This window comes from Oncorhynchus mykiss, chromosome 13 (assembly GCF_057628025.1).
Source record: "Oncorhynchus mykiss isolate SJ-2025 chromosome 13, ASM5762802v1, whole genome shotgun sequence".
Taxonomy (NCBI): Eukaryota; Metazoa; Chordata; class Actinopteri; order Salmoniformes; family Salmonidae; genus Oncorhynchus; species Oncorhynchus mykiss.
This window is the reverse complement of record NC_143034.1, coordinates 16,163,213-16,187,346: the sequence shown is the minus strand read 5'-3', so window position 1 is coordinate 16,187,346 and position 24,134 is coordinate 16,163,213. Positions and strand designations below refer to the sequence as shown.

The 24,134-nt window shown below is 46.2% G+C and overlaps 1 protein-coding gene across 1 annotated transcript in view; it reads right to left on the bottom strand.

Moving 5' to 3' along the window:
- slit1b (slit homolog 1b (Drosophila)) overlaps positions 1 to 24,134 on the bottom strand; it is a 124,805-nt gene that overhangs the window by 98,696 nt on the left and 1,975 nt on the right. Inside the window, exon 2 of the mRNA XM_090195419.1 lies at positions 7,666 to 7,737. Within this exon, the coding sequence (XP_090051545.1) occupies positions 7,666 to 7,737 (72 nt within the window). The remainder of the gene's footprint in view (positions 1 to 7,665; positions 7,738 to 24,134) is intronic.

Here is a 24,134-nt window from a genome sequence, read left to right as displayed (position 1 = left end):
CACAAAAAAGTACCGGTCCTTTCTTTTCATTTCTCAACCTGTGAAATCAACCTCGTATTTACATTTAGCTCATTAAATCACTACACCCTGGTAATCACTACACCCTGGTAATCACTACACTGTGTTAAAATCCATTCACTGTGGTAATCACTACACTGTGGTAAAATCACTACACCCTGGTAATCACTACACCCTGGTAATCACTACACCCGGGTAATCACTACACAAAGGTAATCACTACACCCTGGTAATCACTACACCCTGGTAATCACTACACCCTGGTAATCACTACACCCTGGTAATCACTACACCCTGGCAATCACTACACCCTGGTAATCACTTCACCCTGGTAATCACTACACCGTGGTAATCACTACACCGTGGTAATCACTACACTGTGGATAGAGCAGCTTTCTATGGACCAGGAAAGCTAGTTGTTTAAACTTTATATGCTTGATGGACACACAAGTGTAAGCCATCTCTGGAGCCCTCCACCAATCAGGCCTTTATGGTAGAGTGGCCAGACAGAAGGACAGCCATCTCTGGAGCCCTCCACCAACCAGACCTTTATGGTAGAGTGGCCAGACAGAAGGACAGCCATCTCTGGAGCCCTCCACCAACCAGACCTTTATGGTAGAGTGGCCAGACAGAAGGACAACCATCTCTGGAGCCCTCCACCAATCAGGCCTTTATGGTAGAGTGGCCAGACAGAAGGACAGCCATCTCTGGAGCCCACGACCAATCAGGCCTTTATGATAGAGTGGTCAGACAGAAGAACAACCATCTCTGGAGCCCTCCACCAATCAGGCCTTTATGGTAGTGTGGCCAGACAGAAGGACAACCATCTCTGGAGCCCTCCACCAACCAGACCTTTATGGTAGAGTGGCCAGACAGAAGGACAACCATCTCTGGAGCCCTCCACCAATCAGACCTTTATGGTAGAGTGGCCAGACAGAAGGACAACCATCTCTGCAGCCCTCCACCAATCAGACCTTTATGGTAGAGTGGCCTGACAGAAGGACAACCATCTCTGGAGCCCTCCACCAATCAGGCCTTTATGGTAGAGTGGCCAGACAGAAGGACAACCATCTCTGGAGCCCTCCACCAATCAGACCTTTATGGTAGAGTGGCCAGACAGAAGGACAACCGTCTCTGGAGCCCTCCACCAATCAGGCCTTTATGGTAGAGTGGCCAGACAGAAGGACAACCATCTCTGGAGCCCTCCACCAACCAGACCTTAATGGTAGAGTGGGCAGACAGAAGGACAACCATCTCTGGAGCCCTCCACCAATCAGGCCTTTATGGTAGAGTGGCCAGACAGAAGGACAACCATCTCTGCAGCCCTCCACAATTCAGGCCTTTATGGTGGAGTGGCCAGCCTGAAGGACAACCATCTCTGGAGCCCTCCACCAACCAGACCTTTATGGTAGAGTGGCCTGACAGAAGGACAACCATCTCTGGAGCCCTCCACCAACCAGACCTTTATGGTAGAGTGGCCAGACAGAAGGACAACCATCTCTGCAGCCCTCCACCAATCAGGCCTTTATGGTAGAGTGGCCAGACAGAAGGACAACCATCTCTGGAGCCCTCCACCAATCAGACCTTTATGGTAGAGTGGCCAGACAGAAGGACAACCGTCTCTGGAGCCCTCCACCAATCAGGCCTTTATGGTAGAGTGGCCAGACAGAAGGACAACCATCTCTGGAGCCCTCCACCAACCAGACCTTTATGGTAGAGTGGCCAGACAGAAGGACAACCATCTCTGGAGCCCTCCACCAATCAGGCCTTTATGGTAGAGTGGCCAGACAGAAGGACAACCATCTCTGCAGCCCTCCACCAATCAGGCCTTTATGGTAGAGTGGCCAGCCTGAAGGACAACCATCTCTGGAGCCCTCCACCAACCAGACCTTTATGGTAGAGTGGCCAGACAGAAGGACAACCGTCTCTGGAGCCCTCCACCAATCAGGCCTTTATGGTAGAGTGGCCAGACAGAAGGACAACCATCTCTGGAGCCCTCCACCAACCAGACCTTTATGGTAGAGTGGCCAGACAGAAGGACAACCATCTCTGGAGCCCTCCACCAATCAGGCCTTTATGGTAGAGTGGCCAGACAGAAGGACAACCATCTCTGCAGCCCTCCACCAATCAGGCCTTTATGGTAGAGTGGCCAGCCTGAAGGACAACCATCTCTGGAGCCCTCCACCAACCAGACCTTTATGGTAGAGTGGCCTGACAGAAGGACAACCATCTCTGGAGCCCTCCACCAACCAGACCTTTATGGTAGAGTGGCCAGACAGAAGGACAACCATCTCTGGAGCCCTCCACCAACCAGGCCTTTATGGTAGAGTGGCCAGACAGAAGGACAACCGTCTCTGGAGCCCTCCACCAACCAGACCTTTATGGTAGAGTGGCCAGACAGAAGGACAACCATCTCTGGAGCCCTCCACCAACCAGACCTTTATGGTAGAGTGGCCAGACAGAAGGACAACCATCTCTGGAGCCCTCCACCAATCAGGCCTTTATGGTAGAGTGGCCAGACAGAAGGACAACCATCTCTGGAGCCCTCCACCAATCAGGCCTTTATGGTAGAGTGGCCAGACAGAAGGACAACCATCTCTGGAGCCCTCCACCAATCAGACCTTTATGGTAGAGTGGCCAGAGAGAAGGACAACCATCTCTGGAGCCCTCCACCAATCAGGCCATTATGGTAGAGTGGCCAGACAGAAGGACAACCATCTCTGGAGCCCTCCACCAACCAGGCCTTTATGGTAGAGTGGCCAGACAGAAGGACAACCATCTCTGCAGCCCTCCACCAATCAGATCTTTATGGTAGAGTGGCCAGACAGAAGCCACTCCTCAGTAAAAGGCACATGACAGCCTACTTGGAGTTTGCCAAAAGGCACTTAAAGCACTCTCAGACCATGAGAATCAAGATTCTCTGGTTTGATGAAACCAAGATTGAACTCTTTGGCCTGAATGCAAAGCGTCACGTCTGGAGGAAACCTGGCACCGTCCCTAAGGTGAAGCATTGCGGTGGCAGCATCATGTTGTGGGGATGTTTTTCAGCGGCAGGAACTGGAAGACTAGTCAGAATCGAGGGAAAGATGAACAGAGCAAAGAACAGAGAGATCTTTGATGAAAACCTGCTCCAGAGCACTCAAGACCTCAGACTTCCAACAGGACAACGACCTTAAGCACACAGCCAAGACAATGCAGGAGTGGCTTCAGGACAATTCTCTGAATGTCTTTGTGCGGCCAGCCAGTGCACAGTCATGAACCCGATCGAACATCTCTAGAGAGACCTGAAAATAGCTGTGCAGCGACGCTCCCCATCCAACCTGACAGAGCTTGAGAGGATCTGCAGAGAAGAATGGGAGAAACTCCCCAAATACAGGTGTGCCAAGCTTGTAGCGTCATACCCAAGGCTGTAATCGCTGCCAAAGGTGCTTCAACAAAGTACAGAGTAAAGGGTCTGAATACTTATGTATATGTAATATTTAATATTTTTTTTATCCATTAGCAATACAATAAAAATAAAACTGTTTTTGCTGTGTCATTATGGGGTGTGCAGATTGCTGAGAATATAGTTTTTTTAAAATCAATTTTAGAATAAGGCTGTAATGTAACAAAGTCAAGGGGTCTGAATACTTTCACACAACACATCTTACCCTGTTGAAGTTAATGAAGCCCATGTGTAATGTGATAACTGTATCCTTAAGCCTAGAAAACATACCGGCAGGCAGACACTGGAAGGAGATGTTTCTGAGCGACAGAGGGACTGCTTAGCATTGGCACTTTGATTGTGTTTCATGTGGGACAAAAACATTATCTCAACCTAAAAGAAAGTAATTAACCGGTTCTCATGCTTTTAAAATAATGGTTCTGTTCCGGACCACTAGAGATCACTTTTGCTCCCGGTTCTGCTTCCGTTCCTTGAAAAATGTCATTATTTCCCGGTTCTGTTCCTTGAACCAGTTCCAACTCCTGGTAACAGTAATATTGAGTGTAGTAAGACCTCACTGAGGTGAATAGTAGTGTAGTGAGGGACAGGACTTACAGAACTCTGAGGTGAATAGTAGTGTAGTGAGGGACGGGACTTACAGAACTCTGAGGTGAATAGTAGTGTAGTGAGGGACAGGACTTACAGAACTCTGAGGTGAATAGTAGTGTAGTGAGGGACAGGACTTACAGAACTCTGAGGTGAATAGTAGTGTAGTGAGGGACGGGACTTACAGAACTCTGAGGTGAATAGTAGTGTAGTGAGGGACAGGACTTACAGAACGCTGAGGTGAATAGTAGTGTAGTGAGGGACGGGACTTACAGAACTCTGAGGTGAATAGTAGTGTAGTGAGGGACAGGACTTACAGAACTCTGAGGTGAATAGTAGTGTAGTGAGGGACAGGACTTACAGAACGCTGAGGTGAATAGTAGTGTAGTGAGGGACAGGACTTACAGAACTCTGAGGTGAATAGTAGTGTAGTGAGGGACAGGACTTACAGAACTCTGAGGTGAATAGTAGTGTAGTGAGGGACGGGACTTACAGAACTCTGAGGTGAATAGTAGTGTAGTGAGGGATGGGACTTACAGAACTCTGAGGTGAATAGTAGTGTAGTGAGGGACAGGACTTACAGAACTCTGAGGTGAATAGTAGTGTAGTGAGGGACAGGACTTACAGAACTCTGAGGTGAATAGTAGTGTAGTGAGGGACGGGACTTACAGAACGCTGAGGTGAATAGTAGTGTAGTGAGGGACAGGACTTACAGAACTCTGAGGTGAATAGTAGTGTAGTGAGGGACAGGACTTACAGAACTCTGAGGTGAATAGTAGTGTAGTGAGGGACAGGACTTACAGAACTCTGAGGTGAATAGTAGTGTAGTGAGGGACGGGACTTACAGAACTCTGAGGTGAATAGTAGTGTAGTGAGGGACAGGACTTACAGAACTCTGAGGTGAATAGTAGTGTAGTGAGGGACAGGACTTACAGAACTCTGAGGTGAATAGTAGTGTAGTGAGGGACAGGACTTACAGAACTCTGAGGTGAATAGTAGTGTAGTGAGGGACAGGACTTACAGAACTCTGAGGTGAATAGTAGTGTAGTGAGGGACAGGACTTACAGAACTCTGAGGTGAATAGTAGTGTAGTGAGGGACAGGACTTACAGAACTCTGAGGTGAATAGTAGTGTAGTGAGGGACGGGACTTACAGAACACTGAGGTGAATAGTAGTGTAGTGAGGGACAGGACTTACAGAACTCTGAGGTGAATAGTAGTGTAGTGAGGGACAGGACTTACAGAACTCTGAGGTGAATAGTAGTGTAGTGAGGGACGGGACTTACAGAACTCTGAGGTGAATAGTAGTTTAGTGAGGGACAGGACTTACAGAACTCTGAGGTGAATAGTAGTGTAGTGAGGGACAGGACTTACAGAACTCTGAGGTGAATAGTAGTGTAGTGAGGGACGGGACTTACAGAACTCTGAGGTGAATAGTAGTGTAGTGAGGGATGGGACTTACAGAACTCTGAGGTGAATAGTAGTGTAGTGAGGGACGGGACTTACAGAACTCTGAGGTGAATAGTAGTGTAGTGAGGGACAGGACTTACAGAACTCTGAGGTGAATAGTAGTGTAGTGAGGGACAGGACTTACAGAACTCTGAGGTGAATAGTAGTGTAGTGAGGGACGGGACTTACAGAACACTGAGGTGAATAGTAGTGTAGTGAGGGATGGGACTTACAGAACTCTGAGGTGAATAGTAGTGTAGTGAGGGACAGGACTTACAGAACGCTGAGGTGAATAGTAGTGTAGTGAGGGACAGGACTTACAGAACTCTGAGGTGAATAGTAGTGTAGTGAGGGATGGGACTTACAGAACTCTGAGGTGAATAGTAGTGTAGTGAGGGACAGGACTTACAGAACTCTGAGGTGAATAGTAGTGTAGTGAGGGACGGGACTTACAGAACTCTGAGGTGAATAGTAGTGTAGTGAGGGACAGGACTTACAGAACTCTGAGGTGAATAGTAGTGTAGTGAGGGACAGGACTTACAGAACTCTGAGGTGAATAGTAGTGTAGTGAGGGACGGGACTTACAGAACTCTGAGGTGAATAGTAGTGTAGTGAGGGACGGGACTTACAGAACTCTGAGGTGAATAGTAGTGTAGTGAGGGACAGGACTTACAGAACTCTGAGGTGAATAGTAGTGTAGTGAGGGACAGGACTTACAGAACTCTGAGGTGAATAGTAGTGTAGTGAGGGACAGGACTTACAGAACTCTGAGGTGAATAGTAGTGTAGTGAGGGACAGGACTTACAGAACTCTGAGGTGAATAGTAGTGTAGTGAGGGACAGGACTTACAGAACTCTGAGGTGAATAGTAGTGTAGTGAGGGACAGGACTTACAGAACTCTGAGGTGAATAGTAGTGTAGTGAGGGACAGGACTTACAGAACTCTGAGGTGAATAGTAGTGTAGTGAGGGACAGGACTTACAGAACTCTGAGGTGAATAGTAGTGTAGTGAGGGACAGGACTTACAGAACTCTGAGGTGAATAGTAGTGTAGTGAGGGACAGGACTTACAGAACTCTGAGGTGAATAGTAGTGTAGTGAGGGACAGGACTTACAGAACTCTGAGGTGAATAGTAGTGTAGTGAGGGACGGGACTTACAGAACTCTGAGGTGAATAGTAGTGTAGTGAGGGACGGGACTTACAGAACTCTGAGGTGAATAGTAGTGTAGTGAGGGACAGGACTTACAGAACTCTGAGGTGAATAGTAGTGTAGTGAGGGACAGGACTTACAGAACTCTGAGGTGAATAGTAGTGTAGTGAGGGACAGAACTTACAGAACTCTGAGGTGAATAGTAGTGTAGTGAGGGATGGGACTTACAGAACTCTGAGGTGAATAGTAGTGTAGTGAGGGACAGGACTTACAGAACTCTGAGGTGAATAGTAGTGTAGTGAGGGACGGGACTTACAGAACTCTGAGGTGAATAGTAGTGTAGTGAGGGACAGGACTTACAGAACTCTGAGGTGAATAGTAGTGTAGTGAGGGACAGGACTTACAGAACGCTGAGGTGAATAGTAGTGTAGTGAGGGACGGGACTTACAGAACTCTGAGGTGAATAGTAGTGTAGTGAGGGACAGGACTTACAGAACTCTGAGGTGAATAGTAGTGTAGTGAGGGACAGGACTTACAGAACGCTGAGGTGAATAGTAGTGTAGTGAGGGACAGGACTTACAGAACTCTGAGGTGAATAGTAGTGTAGTGAGGGACAGGACTTACAGAACTCTGAGGTGAATAGTAGTGTAGTGAGGGACGGGACTTACAGAACTCTGAGGTGAATAGTAGTGTAGTGAGGGACGGGACTTACAGAACTCTGAGGTGAATAGTAGTGTAGTGAGGGACAGGACTTACAGAACTCTGAGGTGAATAGTAGTGTAGTGAGGGACAGGACTTACAGAACTCTGAGGTGAATAGTAGTGTAGTGAGGGACGGGACTTACAGAACTCTGAGGTGAATAGTAGTGTAGTGAGGGACAGGACTTACAGGACTCTGAGGTGAATAGTAGTGTAGTGAGGGACAGGACTTACAGAACTCTGAGGTGAATAGTAGTGTAGTGAGGGACAGGACTTACAGAACTCTGAGGTGAATAGTAGTGTAGTGAGGGACGGGACTTACAGAACTCTGAGGTGTTTGAGGCCAGAGAAGTCTGTCTTGCTGATGGTCGTCAGGTTGTTGCCATTTAGATCACTGGATGAGAGGAAAAAAAACACACAGAATATTAGCAAACATGTTGGTCAATATTTAACTCTTTGGCCTGAATGCCAAGCGTCATGTTGGAAGGAAACCTGGCACCATCCCTACGGTGAAGAATGGTGGTGGCACTCCCCAAAAACTCCCCAAATACAGGTGTGCCAAGCTTGTAGCGTCATACCCAGGAAGACCTAAGGCTGTAATCGCTGCCAAAGGTGCTTCAACAAAGTAATGAGCAAAGGGGCTGAATACTTATGTAAATGTGATATTTCATTTTCTTTGTAAACATTTCTAAAAACCTGTTTTTGCTTTGTCATTATGGGGGGAAAAAACGTTTTAATCCATTATAGAATAAGGCTGGAACGTAACAAAATGTGGAACAAGTCAAGGGGTCTGAATACAATCCGAATGCACTGTAAACACAATAATACTACACTCTATCTCCTTTATCTAGGACTGGCCTTAGCTACAGGTAGAGCAGACTGGTTTCAGCGACAGTTCAGAATACACGACAGAAGTCAGTCTCTCTCTCTCCTTCTAGCTGTCTCAATCGCTCTCCTTCCCTCCCGCTCTCATTCACACACACAGACACAGGTGCTGTGTGACAGGGGAGCTGCAAATGTGTTGGTGTTGTCTTGCCTTGGGCTACAACGTCTCTTTCAAACACCCACACAGTGTCCTCAGAGCAGCAGCCCACAGAGGTGCTGATTGGATGCAGCAGGCGGTCAACCAATCGCAGGGTGGTTTTATTAAGCCACAGCAGGTTGACTGGCACAAAACAGGAATTAACAGCTCCTCTCCAGAGGACAATCTGCTTGCGTCCCAAATGGCACCACTTTTGACTAGGGCTCTGGTCAAAAGAAGTGCACTATATAGGGAATAGGGAGCCACAGTAGGATGAGATGTGTCATTGGTAAGCATCTGTGCCTATGTCATCACAAATAACCTGACAGCATGATCTCAACCTAAAGTTTCTGAGAGTATGAGGAATCCAATGTGAGAAAACACAGGGAATCCTGGTTAAACCAGACAATGCTATTCTCACCATTGTTCTACTTCATGGTGAGCTGCAGCGTTTAGTCTAAGAGAACCTTAGCTTGCTATCAAACATCCTTGGTTATTGATCAACCAGGTCGCTCAACATCCACTGAAATTCGACGTCCGTCCAGGTCCCCAGGACGTCGGGAGATGCCTTCAAACCCCGCCACTAGGGGCAACGCTGAGCTCTATTACCACCAAGTAGGCTTGGGTTTTGCTAGGGAATTGTGGACAGGGATGGCGGATGGGCGGAAGCCACGAGCTCCAGCTCAAGAGGGTTGAATGTTCAATCCCTGTACAAGGCACTTGTTTTTTATAGTTTTGTTTTAACCCAAAACCTGAACCCTTATCTTAACCATTCAGAATGAATGCCTAAACTTAACCTTCAAAATGTTAGGTTTATGGACAAACGTCGGGATTCTGCAGTGAGTCTGTGAGCATGCTGGTCACAAGAAAGAGCGGTCGATTTGGGATGTTTGAGTTGTTTGTGTTTTAACCCAACCAAATCAAATCAAATCTTACTGCTCACACACACATACACATGGTTAGCAGATGTTAATGCGAGTGTAGCGAAATGCTTCTAGTTCCGACAGTGCAGTAATATCTAACAAGTAATCTAACAATTCCCCAACACCTACCTAATACACAAAAACCTAAAGGGGTGAATGAGAATATGTACATATAAGTGAGATTTCCTGGGGTAACAATGTAAGAAATATTACATCAAAAAACTAAATACTGCATTGTTTCCTAAGAACTCGAAGCGAGGCAACCATCTCCACTCTGAAGTGATGGGTGAAAAATCGACATTCATCCGTTTAAGTCTAAGTCTGAAGTGAAACTATGAGATCAGGTTGCAGGCAGGGCTGTGAGAGCTTGTTGTATAGACAGGGTTATTATATTTTGGGATTTTTGGAATTCAATTTTTCCCCAAAATTATTTTTTTTGGGGGGGGGTTGGAAATTCTTCCGCAACTCCATTTTCAAATCAGTCGCGACCCCTAGTTTGGGAACCGCTGCTTTACAATATGACCTCATTGTCTTTGGTTTAATTGACAGCCAGATAGGAGAAGATGATGTCACCTTTCCCACAGGGCTCTGTGGTGAGAGCCTGTAAGACGGTGTGTGCGCGGTATCAGGTTGCTGTACAACAGTAAAGAGTGAGGTAGAGGATGACCTTGTCTGTCCCAAAGAGCAGTATAACGTGTGAGAGAGAGAGAGCGAGAGAGAGATGGGGAGAGAGAGAGAGAGAGAGCGAGAGAGAGATGGAGAGAGAGAGAGAGAGAGAGAGAGAGAGACACTGGTTTCGGTGTGTGATCTTGACCCAGACTTCACCCATGGAGCAGTGAGAGAAATGCTGAACAGTTTGAGAGAAAGAGAGAGAGATGTGGAATTACAGGGGGTCTATAATCCCTCTCATGATGTGTGTGAAATTGCTCTGACAGTGAGTGGACCTGGGCACCAGAAGAAGGTTGTGTTTGACCTATATACTGTATAAGTAAACACGCAATGCTCTCTTCCTAGTGTCTCAGAGAGCAACTCCTACATCATCCCTAGAGAGACACTTGTAATTGTGTCACTGTTACAAACAAGGAGGCTGTATTTACAACAACTGAAATCACTGATGTGGTTTCCCAGGTTACGTGACTGGAGTATAAGCTTGGAGAAGAGTCTTAGCTAACAGGGTCCTGAAAAAAAGAGAGAGAGAGAGAGCAAGTAGGTCCTAATGACGTCGAGAGAGAGAGAGAGAGAGAGAGAGATGACGGATAGGAAGGGGAGATGAACACACACACACCTTGTGTGCTGATGAGGTGTGGATAATTGGGTTTTGTGGAGCATGGAGAGGTCAGGGGTCAGGGAAGCCCAAAGTAGAGAGAAACTCCACCAGACAAAGGCTTGTTACAGCAGAACGCGTCTTACACACTTACACAGCGCAACACACACAGTACACACTGACACATTCATCCGTCCAGCCACCTGCACACTCTCCCTCCCTGACACACACACAGCAAATTACTCCGCAATAGCAGCTTCAGTGGGCAGTCAAGCAGCACAAGTTCCACTCAAGTTCCCCCTTATTAGCTGGGCTATGAAAGGAAAGGCCACAGAGAGAGAGAAAAAGATAGACAGATGAAAAGAGGGAGAGAGAGAGAGAGAGAGAGAGATGGAGAGAGAAAGAGGGATGGAGAGAGAGAGAGAGAAAGAGAGATAGATGGAGAGAGATAGATGGCATTATAAAATCAATGAACACAAACAACAAAATGTGAAGTTCAAATTGACAAAAAAACAAACACATTTCTTTCCACAGGGCCGTGGGGTGTGACAGGGATGCAGTTTGAGACCCACATACATTTGAAGTCATACGTTTACATACACCTTAGCCAAATACATTTAAACTCAGTTTTTCACAATTCCTCACATTTAATCAGAGTAAAAAAGTTAGGATCACAACTTTATTTTAAGGACTTGAAATGTCAGAATAATAGTAGAGAGACTGATTTCTTTCAGCTTTTATTTCTTTCGTCACATTTCCAGTGGGTCAGAAGTTTACATACACTCAATTAGTATCTGGTAGCATTGCCTTTAAATTGTTTAACTTGGGTCAAACGTTTTGGGAGCCTTCCACAAGCTTCCCACAATAAGTTGGGTGAATTTTGGCCTATTCCTCCAGACAGAGCTGGTGTAACTGATTCAGGTTTGTAGTCCTCCTTGTTCGCACACACTTTTTCAGTTCTGCCCACACATTTTCTATAGGATTGAGGTCAGGGGCTTTGTGATGGCCACTCCAATACCTTGACTTTGTAGTCCTTAAGCCGTTTTGTCACAACTTTGGAAGTATGCTTGGGGTCATTGTCCATTTGGAAGACCCATTTGCGACCAAGGTTTAACTTCCTGACATATGTCTTGAGATGTTGCTTCAATATATCCACATAATTTTCCTACCTCATGATGCCATCTATTTTGTGAAGTGCACCAGTCCCTCCTGCAGCAAAGCACCCCCAAAACATGATGATGCCACCCCCGTGCTTCACGGTTGGGATGGTGTTCTTCGGCTTGCAAGCCTCGCCCTTTTTCCTCCAAACATAACGATGGTCATTATGGCCAAACAGTTCTATTTTTGTTTCATCAGACCATAGGACATTTCTCCAAAAAGTAAGATATTTGTCCCCATGTGCAGTTGCAAACCGTAGTCTGTTTTTTTCATGGCGGTGTTGGAACAGTGGCTTCTTCTTCCTTGCTGAGATGCCTTTAAGGTTATGTCGATATAGGACTCGTTTTACTGTGGATATAGATACTATTGAAAATGTTTCCTCCAGCATCTTCACAAGGTCCTTTGCTGTTGTTCTGGGATTTATTTGCACTTTTTGCACCAAAGTACGTTCATCTCTAGGAGACAGAACGCATCTCCTTCCTGAGCGGTATGACGGCCGCGTGATCCCATGGTGTTTATACTTGCATACTATTGTTTGTGCAGATGAACGTGGTACCTTCAGGTGTTTGGAAATTGCTCCCATGGATGAACCAGACTTGTGGAGGTCTCCAATTTATTTTCTGAGGTCTTGGCTGATTTCTTTTGATTTTCCCATGATGTCAAGCAAAGAGGCACTGAGTTTGAAGGTAGGGCTTGAAATACATCCACAGGTACACCTCCAATTTACTCAAATGATGTCAATTAGCCGATCAGAAGCTTCTAAAGCCATGACTTCATTTTCTGGAATTTTCCAAGCTGTTTAAAAGCACAATCAACTTAGTGTGTGTAAACTTCTGACCCACTGGAATTGTGGTACAGTAAATTATAAGTGAAATAATCTGTCTGTAAAGAATTGTTGGAAAAATGACTTGTGTCTTGCACAAAGTAGATGTCCTCAACGACTTGCCAAAACTATAGTTTGTTAACAAGAAATTTGTGGAGTGATTAAAAAAAGAGTTTTAATGACTCCAACATAAGTGTATGTAAACTTCCGACTTCAACTATATATCAACAAATTGGCGAAGACACTAGAACAGTGTGCAGCACCCGGCCTCACCCTGCTAGAACAGTGTGCAGCACCCGGCCTCACCCTATTAGAATCTGAAGTCAAATGTCTACTGCTGATGATCTGTTGCTTCTGTTCCCAACCAAGGAGGGCTTACAGCAGCACCTAGATCTGTACCCAACCAAGGAGGAACTACAGCAGCACCTAGATCTGTTCCCAACCAAGGAGGAACTACAGCAGCACCTAGATTTGTACCCAACCAAGGAGGGCCTACAGCAGCACCTAGATCTGTACCCAACCAAGGAGGAACTACAGCAGCACCTAGATCTGTACCCAACCAAGGAGGGCCTACAGCAGCACCTAGATCTGTACCCAACCAAGGAGGGCCTACAGCAGCACCTAGATCTGTACCCAACCAAGGAGGGTCTACAGCAGCACCTAGATCTGTTCCCAACCAAGGAGGGCCTACAGCAGCACCTAGATCTGTTCCCAACCAAGGAGGGCCTACAGCAGCACCTAGATCTGTACCCAACCAAGGAGGGCCTACAGCAGCACCTAGATCTGTACCCAACCAAGGAGGGCCTACAGCAGCACCTAGATCTGTTCCCAACCAAGAAGGGCCTACAGCAGCACCTAGATCTTCTGCACAGATTCTGTCAGACCTGGACCCAGAAAGCAAATCTCAGTAAGACAAAGAGCACACAAAAAACTATACCTACTGTACCTCGGCCTAAACATCAGCGCCACGGGTAACTTTCACTAAGCTGTGAACGATCTGAGAGACAAGGTAAGAAGGGCCTTCTATGCCATCAAAAGGAACATATAATTTGACATCCCAATTAGGAGCTGGCTAAAAATACTTAAATCAGTTATAGAACCCATTGCCATTTATGGTTGTGAGGTCTGGGGTCCGCTTACCAACCAAGAATTCACAAAACGTGACAAACATCAAATTGAGACTATGCATGCAGACTTCTGCAAAAACATCCTCTGTGTACAACGTAAAACACCAAATAATGCAGAGAAGAATTAGTCCGATACCCGCTAATTAACAAAAAGTTGTTAAATTCGGCAACCACCTAAAAGGAAGAGATTCCCAAACCTTCCATAACAAAGCCATTACCTACCGAGAGATGGACCTAGAGAAGAGTCCCCTAAGCAAGCTGGTCCTGGGGTTCTGTTCACAAACACAAACACACCCCACAGAGCCCCAGGACAGCAACTATATTAGACCCAACCAAATCATGAGAAAACTAAAAGATAATTACTGGATACATTGGAAAGAATTTACCAAAAAACAGAGAACTGGAATCTGTCTCAGGCAAGCTCGTCATCCTCACCAAGGTCTTGACCCGACTGCAGTTCGATGCAGCGTTGTGAACAGTGTCCCATGGGGGCGGTGGGGTTATGGTATGGGCAGGCATAAGCTACGGAGAACAAGCACAATTATATTTTAATGATGGCAATTTTAATTCACAGAGATACCGGGATGAGATCCTGAGGCCCATTGTCGTGCCATTCATCTGCCGTCATCACCTCATGTTTCAGCACGGCCCCATGTCGCAAGGATCTATACACAATGTCCCAGTTCTTCCATGGCTTTCATACCAGACGTCACCCATTGAGCATGCTTGGGATGCTCTGGATGGACGTGTACGACAGAGTGTTCCAGTTCAAGCCATAATCCAACAACTTCGCACAGCCATTGAATAGGAGTCGGGACAACATTCCACAGGCCACAATCAACAGCCTGATCAACTCTATGTGAAGGAGATGTGTCGCACTGCATGAGGCAAAAGGTGGTCATACCAGACACTGACTGGTTTTCTGATCCACGCCCCTACCCTTTTTTTAAGGTATCTGTGACCAACAGATGCATATCTGTATTCCCAGTGATGTGAAATCCATAGATTAGGGCCTTATATGAACTCAGTAAAATCTTTGAAATTGTTGCATGTTGTGTTTACATTTTTGTGCATTCTACAACAAACCCCAAAATAAATTTGACAATAAATAGAATACCTGAATTCCTACTAAAATGCCTGAGCTCCATTATTTGTCCGTGCCAGTAAAATGTGCTATTATTCAGTCCATATCTGATGGATTTTTAAAATCCGGTTTCACGAGCGCCCAGATGCTAGATTGATTAGCGGATTAAAACGAGTTGTCTGCACTGATTGGCCACACATGGGTCCTCTGCAGTGTGTGTGTGTGGGTGGGTGCGTGTGTGTGTCCATGTGTATTACCATCATCAAGATAAACACAATGAACTAACTGTTAATGTGTTATCTCTGTGGTTGTCTTTCCTTCAATGGTCTGTGATGTGTGTCAGATGCAGCAAGTCACAGCTGCTCCTAAATACACTGGAACTACATGGAGCAGCTGCATAATCATTCTGCTGTTAGCACACTGACTAAACACACACGATGATTACAGGAGACAGTCACTGACTAAACACACACAATGATTACAGGAGACAGTCACTGACTAAACACACACGATGATTACAGGAGACAGTCACTGACTAAAACACACACGATGATTACAGGAGACAGTCACTGACTAAACACACATGATGATTACAGGAGACAGTCACTGACTAAACACACACGATGATTACAGGAGACAGTCACTGACTAAACACACACGATGATTACAGGAGACAGTCACTGACTAAAACACACACGATGATTACAGGAGACAGTCACTGACTAAAACACACACGATGATTACAGGAGACAGTCACTGACTAAACACACACGATGATTACAAGAGACAGTCGAAATTGAGATCAGTCATACTTGAGTAAAAGTAAAGATACTTTAACATAAAATGAGACAATAAGTAAAAAAGTAAAAGTCACCCAGTAAAATACAACTTGAGTAAAATTCTAAAAGTATTTGGTTTTAAATATACTTAAGTATCAAAATTAAATGTAATTGCTAAAATGTATAAGTCTAAATCATTTCAAATGACTTGTATTAATCAAACCAGACGGGTCTATTTTCTTGTTTTTTTAAATGGATAGCCAGGGGCACTCCAACATTCAGATATAATTTACAAACGAAGCATCTGTGTTTAATGAGTCCGCCAGATCAGAGGCAGTAGGGATGACCAGGGATGTTCTCTTGATAAGTGTGACAATTGGACAATTTTCCTGTCCTGCTAAGCACAAAAAATATAACAAGTACTTTTGGGTGTCAGGGAAAATGTATGGAGTAAAAAGTATTTTTTATTTTTTTTAGGAATGTAATGAAGTGAAAGTAAGTACAGATACCCATTAAAACGACTTAAGTAGTACTTTTTACTTAAGTACTTTACACCACAGGGATAGAGTGACCGTCTAAGAAGTCATGTGACAGAGTGGAGCCAGAGGTATCAGCCCCCCACGGCGTCTCATCTCTGTCTAATCTATTTCCCTTTATCTCTCTTACCCCCTGCTAGCCGCCACCGCACGCTAACCGCTAATCCACTCTTGGCCGGGTTGACGATACAGCGGCATCACACGGTGAAAACATCGGAAGCCACTCATTTTGAATGGAAGGAAAGCGAGAGAAGCAGAGTGGGCGGGGTACTGTTTGGTGAAGTGAGCATGGTTGAGGGAGCTGAACGGAGTGGGACTAAAGTTAGGGAAAGCTTAATTCTATGCAATTCCTCCGCGATATCGCGGCGCGAGTGACCAATCGAAGCTTACTATAGCTTCCACCCCCTACTGGATTGGCTTACAGCGGCTGTTGATATGTAGCACTACTTAGCATGCTTGCTAGCTTGTTAGCACCCACGTGAGGGCGAAGCTAATGTGGCGAGGAGAGTTACCGCTGTATAGTTAACCTCGGCCGTCACACCTGTTTAGCAGCTCCGCCAGCAGCCAGAGCAGATAACACATACTAACATCACTACTGGCCCCTAAATGAACACCCAAACCAAATAACACATACTAACATCACTACTGGCCCCTAAATGAACACCCAAACCAAATAACACATACTAACATCACTACTGGCCCCTAAATGAACACCCAAACCAAATAACACATACTAACATCACTACTGGCCCCTAAATGAACACCCAAACCAAATAACACATACTAACATCACTACTGGCCCCTAAATGAACACCCAAACCAAATAACACATACTAACATCACTACTGGCCCCTAAATGAACACCCAAACCAAATAACACATACTAACATCACTACTGGCCCCTAAATGAACACCCAAACCAAATAACACATACTAACATCACTACTGGCCCCTAAATGAACACCCAAACCAAATAACACATACTAACATCACTACTGGCCCCTAAATGAACACCCAAACCAAATAACACATACTAACATCACTACTGGCCCCTAAATGAACACCCAAACCAAATAACACATACTAACATCACTACTGGCCCCTAAATGAACACCCAAACCAAATAACACATACTAACATCACTACTGGCCCCTAAATGAACACCCAAACCAAATAACACATACTAACATCACTACTGGCCCCTAAATGAACACCCAAACCAAATAACACATACTAACATCACTACTGGCCCCTAAATGAACACCCAAACCAAATAACACATACTAACATCACTACTGGCCCCTAAATGAACACCCAAACCAGATAACACATACTAACATCACTTCTAGCCCCTAAATGAACACCCAAACCAAATAACACATACTAACATCACTACTGGCCCCTAAATGAACACCCAAACCAAATAACACATACTAACATCACTACTGGCCCCTAAATGAACACCCAAACCAAATAACACATACTAACATCACTTCTAGCCCCTAAATGAACACCCAAACTCAAAAACACAAATGCACATGTATGAACACACAGAGAGCCAAGTGTCTTTACATCATAAAAACACAGACAGATAAATAAAAGACACAGAGACATCTCAGAGTCACTACAGAAACATAGACACACACACACATACATACATACACACACACACACAGTGTGTGTTTTCCGTCTGGTGTGTGTGACCGCCGCCGGTGGCTCCAACCCTTGCAGAGATTTGTTTGGGTTTAAACTTCCAGGAGCTGAACAGAGATCCCCTTCTCTGATACCGAACACACACACAAACCGGAGGGATTTATTTAAGTTTCCCATAGTGGAGAAGGACAGGGGTCCAAGTCTGAGACTCAGAGTGGGGGTCCATGACCTTTGACCTCTTAATGACATGACAATAAGCTGGTGTCCACACACACACACTACAAGAAATCCCATTAGCTAGAGCAGACACTCTTTGTTAATAATACTGTAGTCCTTAACAAAAGGTAGAGAGAAATGGTCCCACAGAAAATGGCCAAAAATCCACAGCAGACACACTGGGATAGTCCTATAGTAGACACACTGGGATAGTCCTACAGTAGACACACTGGGATAGTCCTACAGTAGACACACTGGGATAGTCCCACAGTAGAGACACTGGGATAGTCCCACAGTAGACACACTGGGATAGACACACTGGGATAGTCACACTGGGATAGTTCCACAGTAGTCACACTGGGATAGTTCCACAGTAGTCACACTGGGATAGTTCCACAGTAGTCACACTGGGATAGTTCCACAGTAGTCACACTGGGATAGTCCCACAGTAGACACACTGGGATAGTCCCACAGTAGACACACTGGGATAGTCCCACAGTAGACACACTGGGATAGTCCCACAGTAGACACACTGGGATAGTCCCACAGTAGACACACTGGGATAGTCCCACAGTAGTCACACCGGGATAGTCCCACAGTAGTCACACCGGGATAGTCCCACAGTAGACACACTGGGATAGTCCCACAGTAGACACACTGGGATAGTCCCACAGTAGACACACTGGGATAGTCCCACAGTAGACACACTGGGATAGTCCCACAGTAGACACACTGGGATAGTCCCACAGTAGACACACTGGGATAGTCCCACAGTAGACACACTGGGATAGTCCTACAGTAGTCAGGGAAAGCCAGGACTGACATAATGAAGTTCTTCTCAAATAAATGTGTGTAGTAGTTATATATATTTCTAAATGATAGATGTGTCATTCTGTTTTGTCTGACTACAATACCAACCCTCTATAATATCTACCACACTTGAACCTCACAATACCAACCCGCTATAATATCTACCCCACTTGAACCTAACAATACCAACCCTCTATAATATCTACCCCACTTGAACCTCACAATACCATCCCTCTATAATATCTACCCCACTTGAACCTAACAATACCAACCCTCTATAATATCTACCCCCACTTGAACCTCGCAATACCAACCCTCTATAATATCTACCCCACTTGAACCTCACAATACCAACCCTCTTTAATATCTACCCCACTTGAACCTAACAATACCAACCCTCTATAATATCTACCCCACTTGAACCTAACAATACCAACCCTCTATAATATCTACCCCCACTTGAACCTCGCAATACCAACCCTCTATAATATCTACCCCACTTGAACCTCACAATACCAACCCTCTATAATATCTACCCCACTTGAACCTAACAATACCAACCCTCTATAATATCTACCCCACTTGAACCCCACAATACCAACCCGCTATAATATCTACCCTACTTGAACCTAACAATACCAACCCTCTATAATATCTACCCCACTTGAACCCCACAATACCAACCCTCTATAATATCTACCCTACTTGAACCTAACAATACCAACCCTCTATAATATCTACCCCACTTGAACCCCACAATAAGGTTCAGTTTAGGTCCCATTTCAAATCAAACCAGCCTTTTGTTGTCAGCACTGCTTTGTTCAAAGTTGGAAGCATATTGCTGGCTGGTATGGACAATGTTGTCCCCCCTCCCTCCATCCCACCCCTCCACCCCTCCCCACTCAAATAACGGTTCCCGAGAGCCCAAGGCGTTAGCCATTTTTCACCATTGCCTTGACAATACCCCAGGGAGTGGGGAGGAATATTGTTTGACTGGTGGAGTTACCATGATGAATCACCCTCTTATTGCCCCGGGACCCCACGGGAATACACACTGTGTGTGTGTGTGTGTGTGTGTGTGTGTGTGTGTGTGTGTGTGTGTGTGTGTGTGTGTGTGTGTGTGTGTGTGTGTGTGTGAGTGAGAGAGAGAGAAGGAGAGAGAGTTAGTGTGTGTTCCCAATCTACCTCCCTGACACACAGATCACTTTACACTTGACATGCTAATTATCAGACAAGAGGTTTAACACACCCCACCCTGTAATGACCTACTACTACTACTACTACTACTAGACTGACCCGTATTCACAACGCTTCTCACAACAAGACTGCTGATCTAGGATCAGTTTGGCTTTTCAGGTCATAATGAATAAGAGTTGAAACCTGATCCTTGATCAGCACTGCTAGATGAACCCTGGTTCAGTTCTGTTGGAGATTGAACCAACTCTATCAGACAACGACATGACTATGGCTGTCGTGGATGTACTGAGCTACTGTATTAGGGGATATCTTGTAGCTGGATCACCAACCCCCTTAGAGACCACAGTGACACCGGCACATTGTCGAACCTCCTCTGACTGTAGTCTAGTGGGTCAGGTCTTCATGCATGGCTTGACGAGGACAGGCAGAAGCGTTTGTATCTGACACAGGTCAGCTACTGTATCACTGAACAACACATCAGTGTTTCTGAATCCTGGTCCCGGGTACACAACGGGGGGCAGATCGTTTTGGTTTTCCACTAGCACTACACATCTGATTCCACGAATCATCTCATCATCAAACCTTTGATTCGTGGAATCAGGTGTGTAGTGCCTCTAGCGGAAAAACTCAAACGCGACCCCCGGGATGAAGAACCTCTGGAATACAGTCATCATACTATGACATCATCATTGCTGTGATTCCTCTACAGAGAGAGGAATAGGGCACTGTGTCTAGAATACCCACTCAGAGGCTTCACTGACCCACAGACACACACTGCCCCCTGGGACCATTAATAATTCACACACATGCACTCCAGACCTGAGACAGACAGTACATGATGTTAAGCCTCCCCAAGATCCCAACCCTCACACACACCAAGAGGGACACAAACAAACACACAGAAGGAGGGGGAGAGAGTGAGTGAGAGTGACACAGAGAGAGAGTGTGAGTGAGAGAGAGAGAGGAATGAGCCTGTTAATGCCCTATCGTGGCTAAGAAAGTACTGACTGTGTGTTCAGCTAGTGTGATTGGTGGGCATTGAGTAAGTGCACTAGGGCAGTGGTTCTCCAACCTCTCCTCACGGACCCTCAGACGTTTCACCCTTCTGTTGTAGCCCTGAACTATCTCACCTGATTTACCTAGTCGACGGTCTGATGATTAGTTGAATAAGCGGTGCTAGCTCTGGAATAGATTTTAAAAAACAAGGAACGACTTTGGGTCCCTGAGGAGAGGTTGGAGAACCCCTGCACAAGGGGTTGACTAACTGCACAGTACATGGGGAGTCTCTAGCTGGATATTACTGGTGTAGTAGACTATAGTAGAGAGAGTCTCTAGCTGGATATTACTGGTGTAGTAGACTATAGTAGAGAGAGTCTCTAGCTGGATATTACTGGTGTTGTAGACTATAGTAGAGAGTGGTGTTGTAGACTATAGTAGAGAGTCTCTAGCTGGATATTACTGGTGTTGTAGACTATAGTAGAGAGAGTCTCTAGCTGGATATTACTGGTGTTGTAGACTATAGTAGAGAGAGTCTCTAGCTGGATATTACTGGTGTTGTAGACTATAGTAGAGAGTCTCTATCTGGATATTACTGGTGTTGTAGACTATAGTAGAGAGAGTCTCTAGCTGGATATTACTGGTGTTGTAGACTATAGTAGAGAGTCTCTAGCTGGATATTACTGGTGTTGTAGACTATAGTAGATAGTCTCTAGCTGGATATTACTGGTGTTGTAGGCTATAGTAGATAGTCTCTAGTTGGATATTACTGGTGTTGTAGACTATAGTAGATAGTCTCTAGCTGGATATTACTGGTGTTGTAGACTATAGTAGAGAGAGTCTCTAGCTGGATATTACTGGTGTTGTAGACTATAGTAGAGAGTCTCTAGCTGGATATTACTGGTGTTGTAGACTATAGTAGATAGTCTCTAGCTGGATATTACTGGTGTTGTAGGCTATAGTAGATAGTCTCTAGTTGGATATTACTGGTGTTGTAGACTATAGTAGATAGTCTCTAGCTGGATATTACTGGTGTTGTAGACTATAGTAGAGAGAGTCTCTAGCTGGATATTACTGGTGTTGTAGACTATAGTAGAGAGTCTCTAGCTGGATATTACTGGTGTTGTAGACTATAGTAGATAGTCTCTAGTTGGATATTACTGGTGTTGTAGACTATAGTAGAGAATCTCTAGCTGGATATTACTGGTGTTGTAGACTATAGTAGAGAGTCTCTAGCTGGATATTACTGGTGTTGTAGACTATAGTAGATAGTCTCTAGCTGGATATTACTGGTGTTGTAGACTATAGTAGAGAATCTCTAGCTGGATATTACGGGTGTTGTAGACTATAGTTGTCACGCCCTGGTCTAAGTATTTTGTGTTTTCTTTATTATTTTGGTCAGGCCAGGGTGTGACATGGGTTAATTATGTGGTGTGTTTTGTCTTGGGGTTTTTGTAGGTATTGGGATTGTGGTATAGTGGGGTTGTCTAGAAAAGTCTATGGTTGACTGGAGTGGTTCTCAATCAGAGGCACATGTTTATTGTTGTCTCTGATTGGGAACCATATTTAGGCAGCCATATTCTTTGAGTGTTTCGTGGGTGATTGTTCCTGTCTCTGTGTTTGTTTGCACCAAATAAGGCTGTTTAGGTTTTCACGTTACGTTTATTGTTTTGTATAGTTCGTGTTTATCTTTTATTAAACATGAATCGAAATAACCACGCTTCATTTTTGTCCGCCTCTCCTTCACCGGAAGAAAACCTTAACAGAATCACCCACCACAACAGGACCAAGCGGCGTGGTGACAGGCAGCGGCAGCAGGAGCTACGAAGTCTGGAGTACACGACTTGGGAGGAAATAGACAGGTGTGCAGTCGACCCAGGGAGAGTGCCGGAGCCCGCCTGGGATTCGCTGGAGCAGTGCGAGGAGAGTTATAGGAGAATGGAGTTGGAGAGACGAGCATGGCGGCGCGGATGGAAGCCCGAGAGTCAGTCCCAAAAATGTATTGGGGGGAGGCACAGGGAGAGTGTGGCAGAGTCAGGGGTCAGACCTGAGCCAACTCCCCCTGTTTATCGTAAGGAGCCAAGGAGGAAACCAGAACCAGACAAGGTGTTGGAGGTGAGCGAAGCAGAGACTGTGAAGGAGTTAATGGGGAAATTGGAAGAGAGAGTTATGAGGGAGTTGCTGTGTTGGTGCATGAGGCACGGAATTCGCCCGACGGAGCGTGTCAGGGATTTGATGGCACCTGGGTCAGCTCTCCATACTCGTCCTGAGGTGCGTGCTAGTCGGCTGGTGAAGATGGTGCCAGCCTCACGCACCAGGCCTCCTGTGCACCTCCCTAGACTTGCACATCCTGTGCCAGCTCAGCGCTACAGTGCGCCTAGCAGTGCTAACCGTGGCGGGCGTGGTACTGGTCAGGCACCGTGTTATGCGGTGGAACGCACGGTGTCCCCAGTACGCGTGCTTAGCCCGGTACGCTACATCTCAGCTCCTCACATCTGCCGGGCTAGGGTGAAGATCCAGCCAGGGCAGTTGGTGCCAGCCCTGCTCTCAAGATCTCCAGTACGCCTTCACGGTCCGGTCCATCCAGTGCCACCTCCACACAGCAGCCCTCCGGTGGCAGCTCCCCGCGCCAGGCTTCCTGTACGTGACCTCGGCCCAGTACCACCAGTGCCAGCACCATGCATCAGGCCTACAGTGCGACTCGCCTGTCCAGCGCTGTCGGAGCCTTCCTCCTCTCCAGGGCTGCCGGAGTCTCCCGCCTGTTCAGCGCTGCCGGAGTCTCCCGCCTGTTCAGCGCAGCCAGAACTGCCAGTCTGCAAGGAGCAGCCAGAGCTGCCAGTCTGCAAGGAGCTGCCAGTCTGCATGGAGCAGCCAGAGCTGCCAGTCAGCATGGAGCAGCCAGAGCCGCCAGTCAACATGGAGCAGCCAGAGCCGCCAGTCAGCATGGAGCAGCCAGAGCCGCCAGTCAGCATGGACCAGCCAGAGCCGCCAGTCAGCATGGAGCAGCCAGAGCCGCCAGTCAGCATGGAGCAGCCAGAGCCGCCAGTCAGCATGGAGCAGCCAGAGCCGCCAGTCAGCATGGAGCAGCCAGAGCCGTCAGTCAGCACGGAGCAGCCAGAGCCGCCAGTCAGCATGGAGCAGCCAGAGGCGCCAGTCAGCATGGAGCAGCCAGAGCCGCCAGTCTGCCAGGATCCGCCAGTCAGC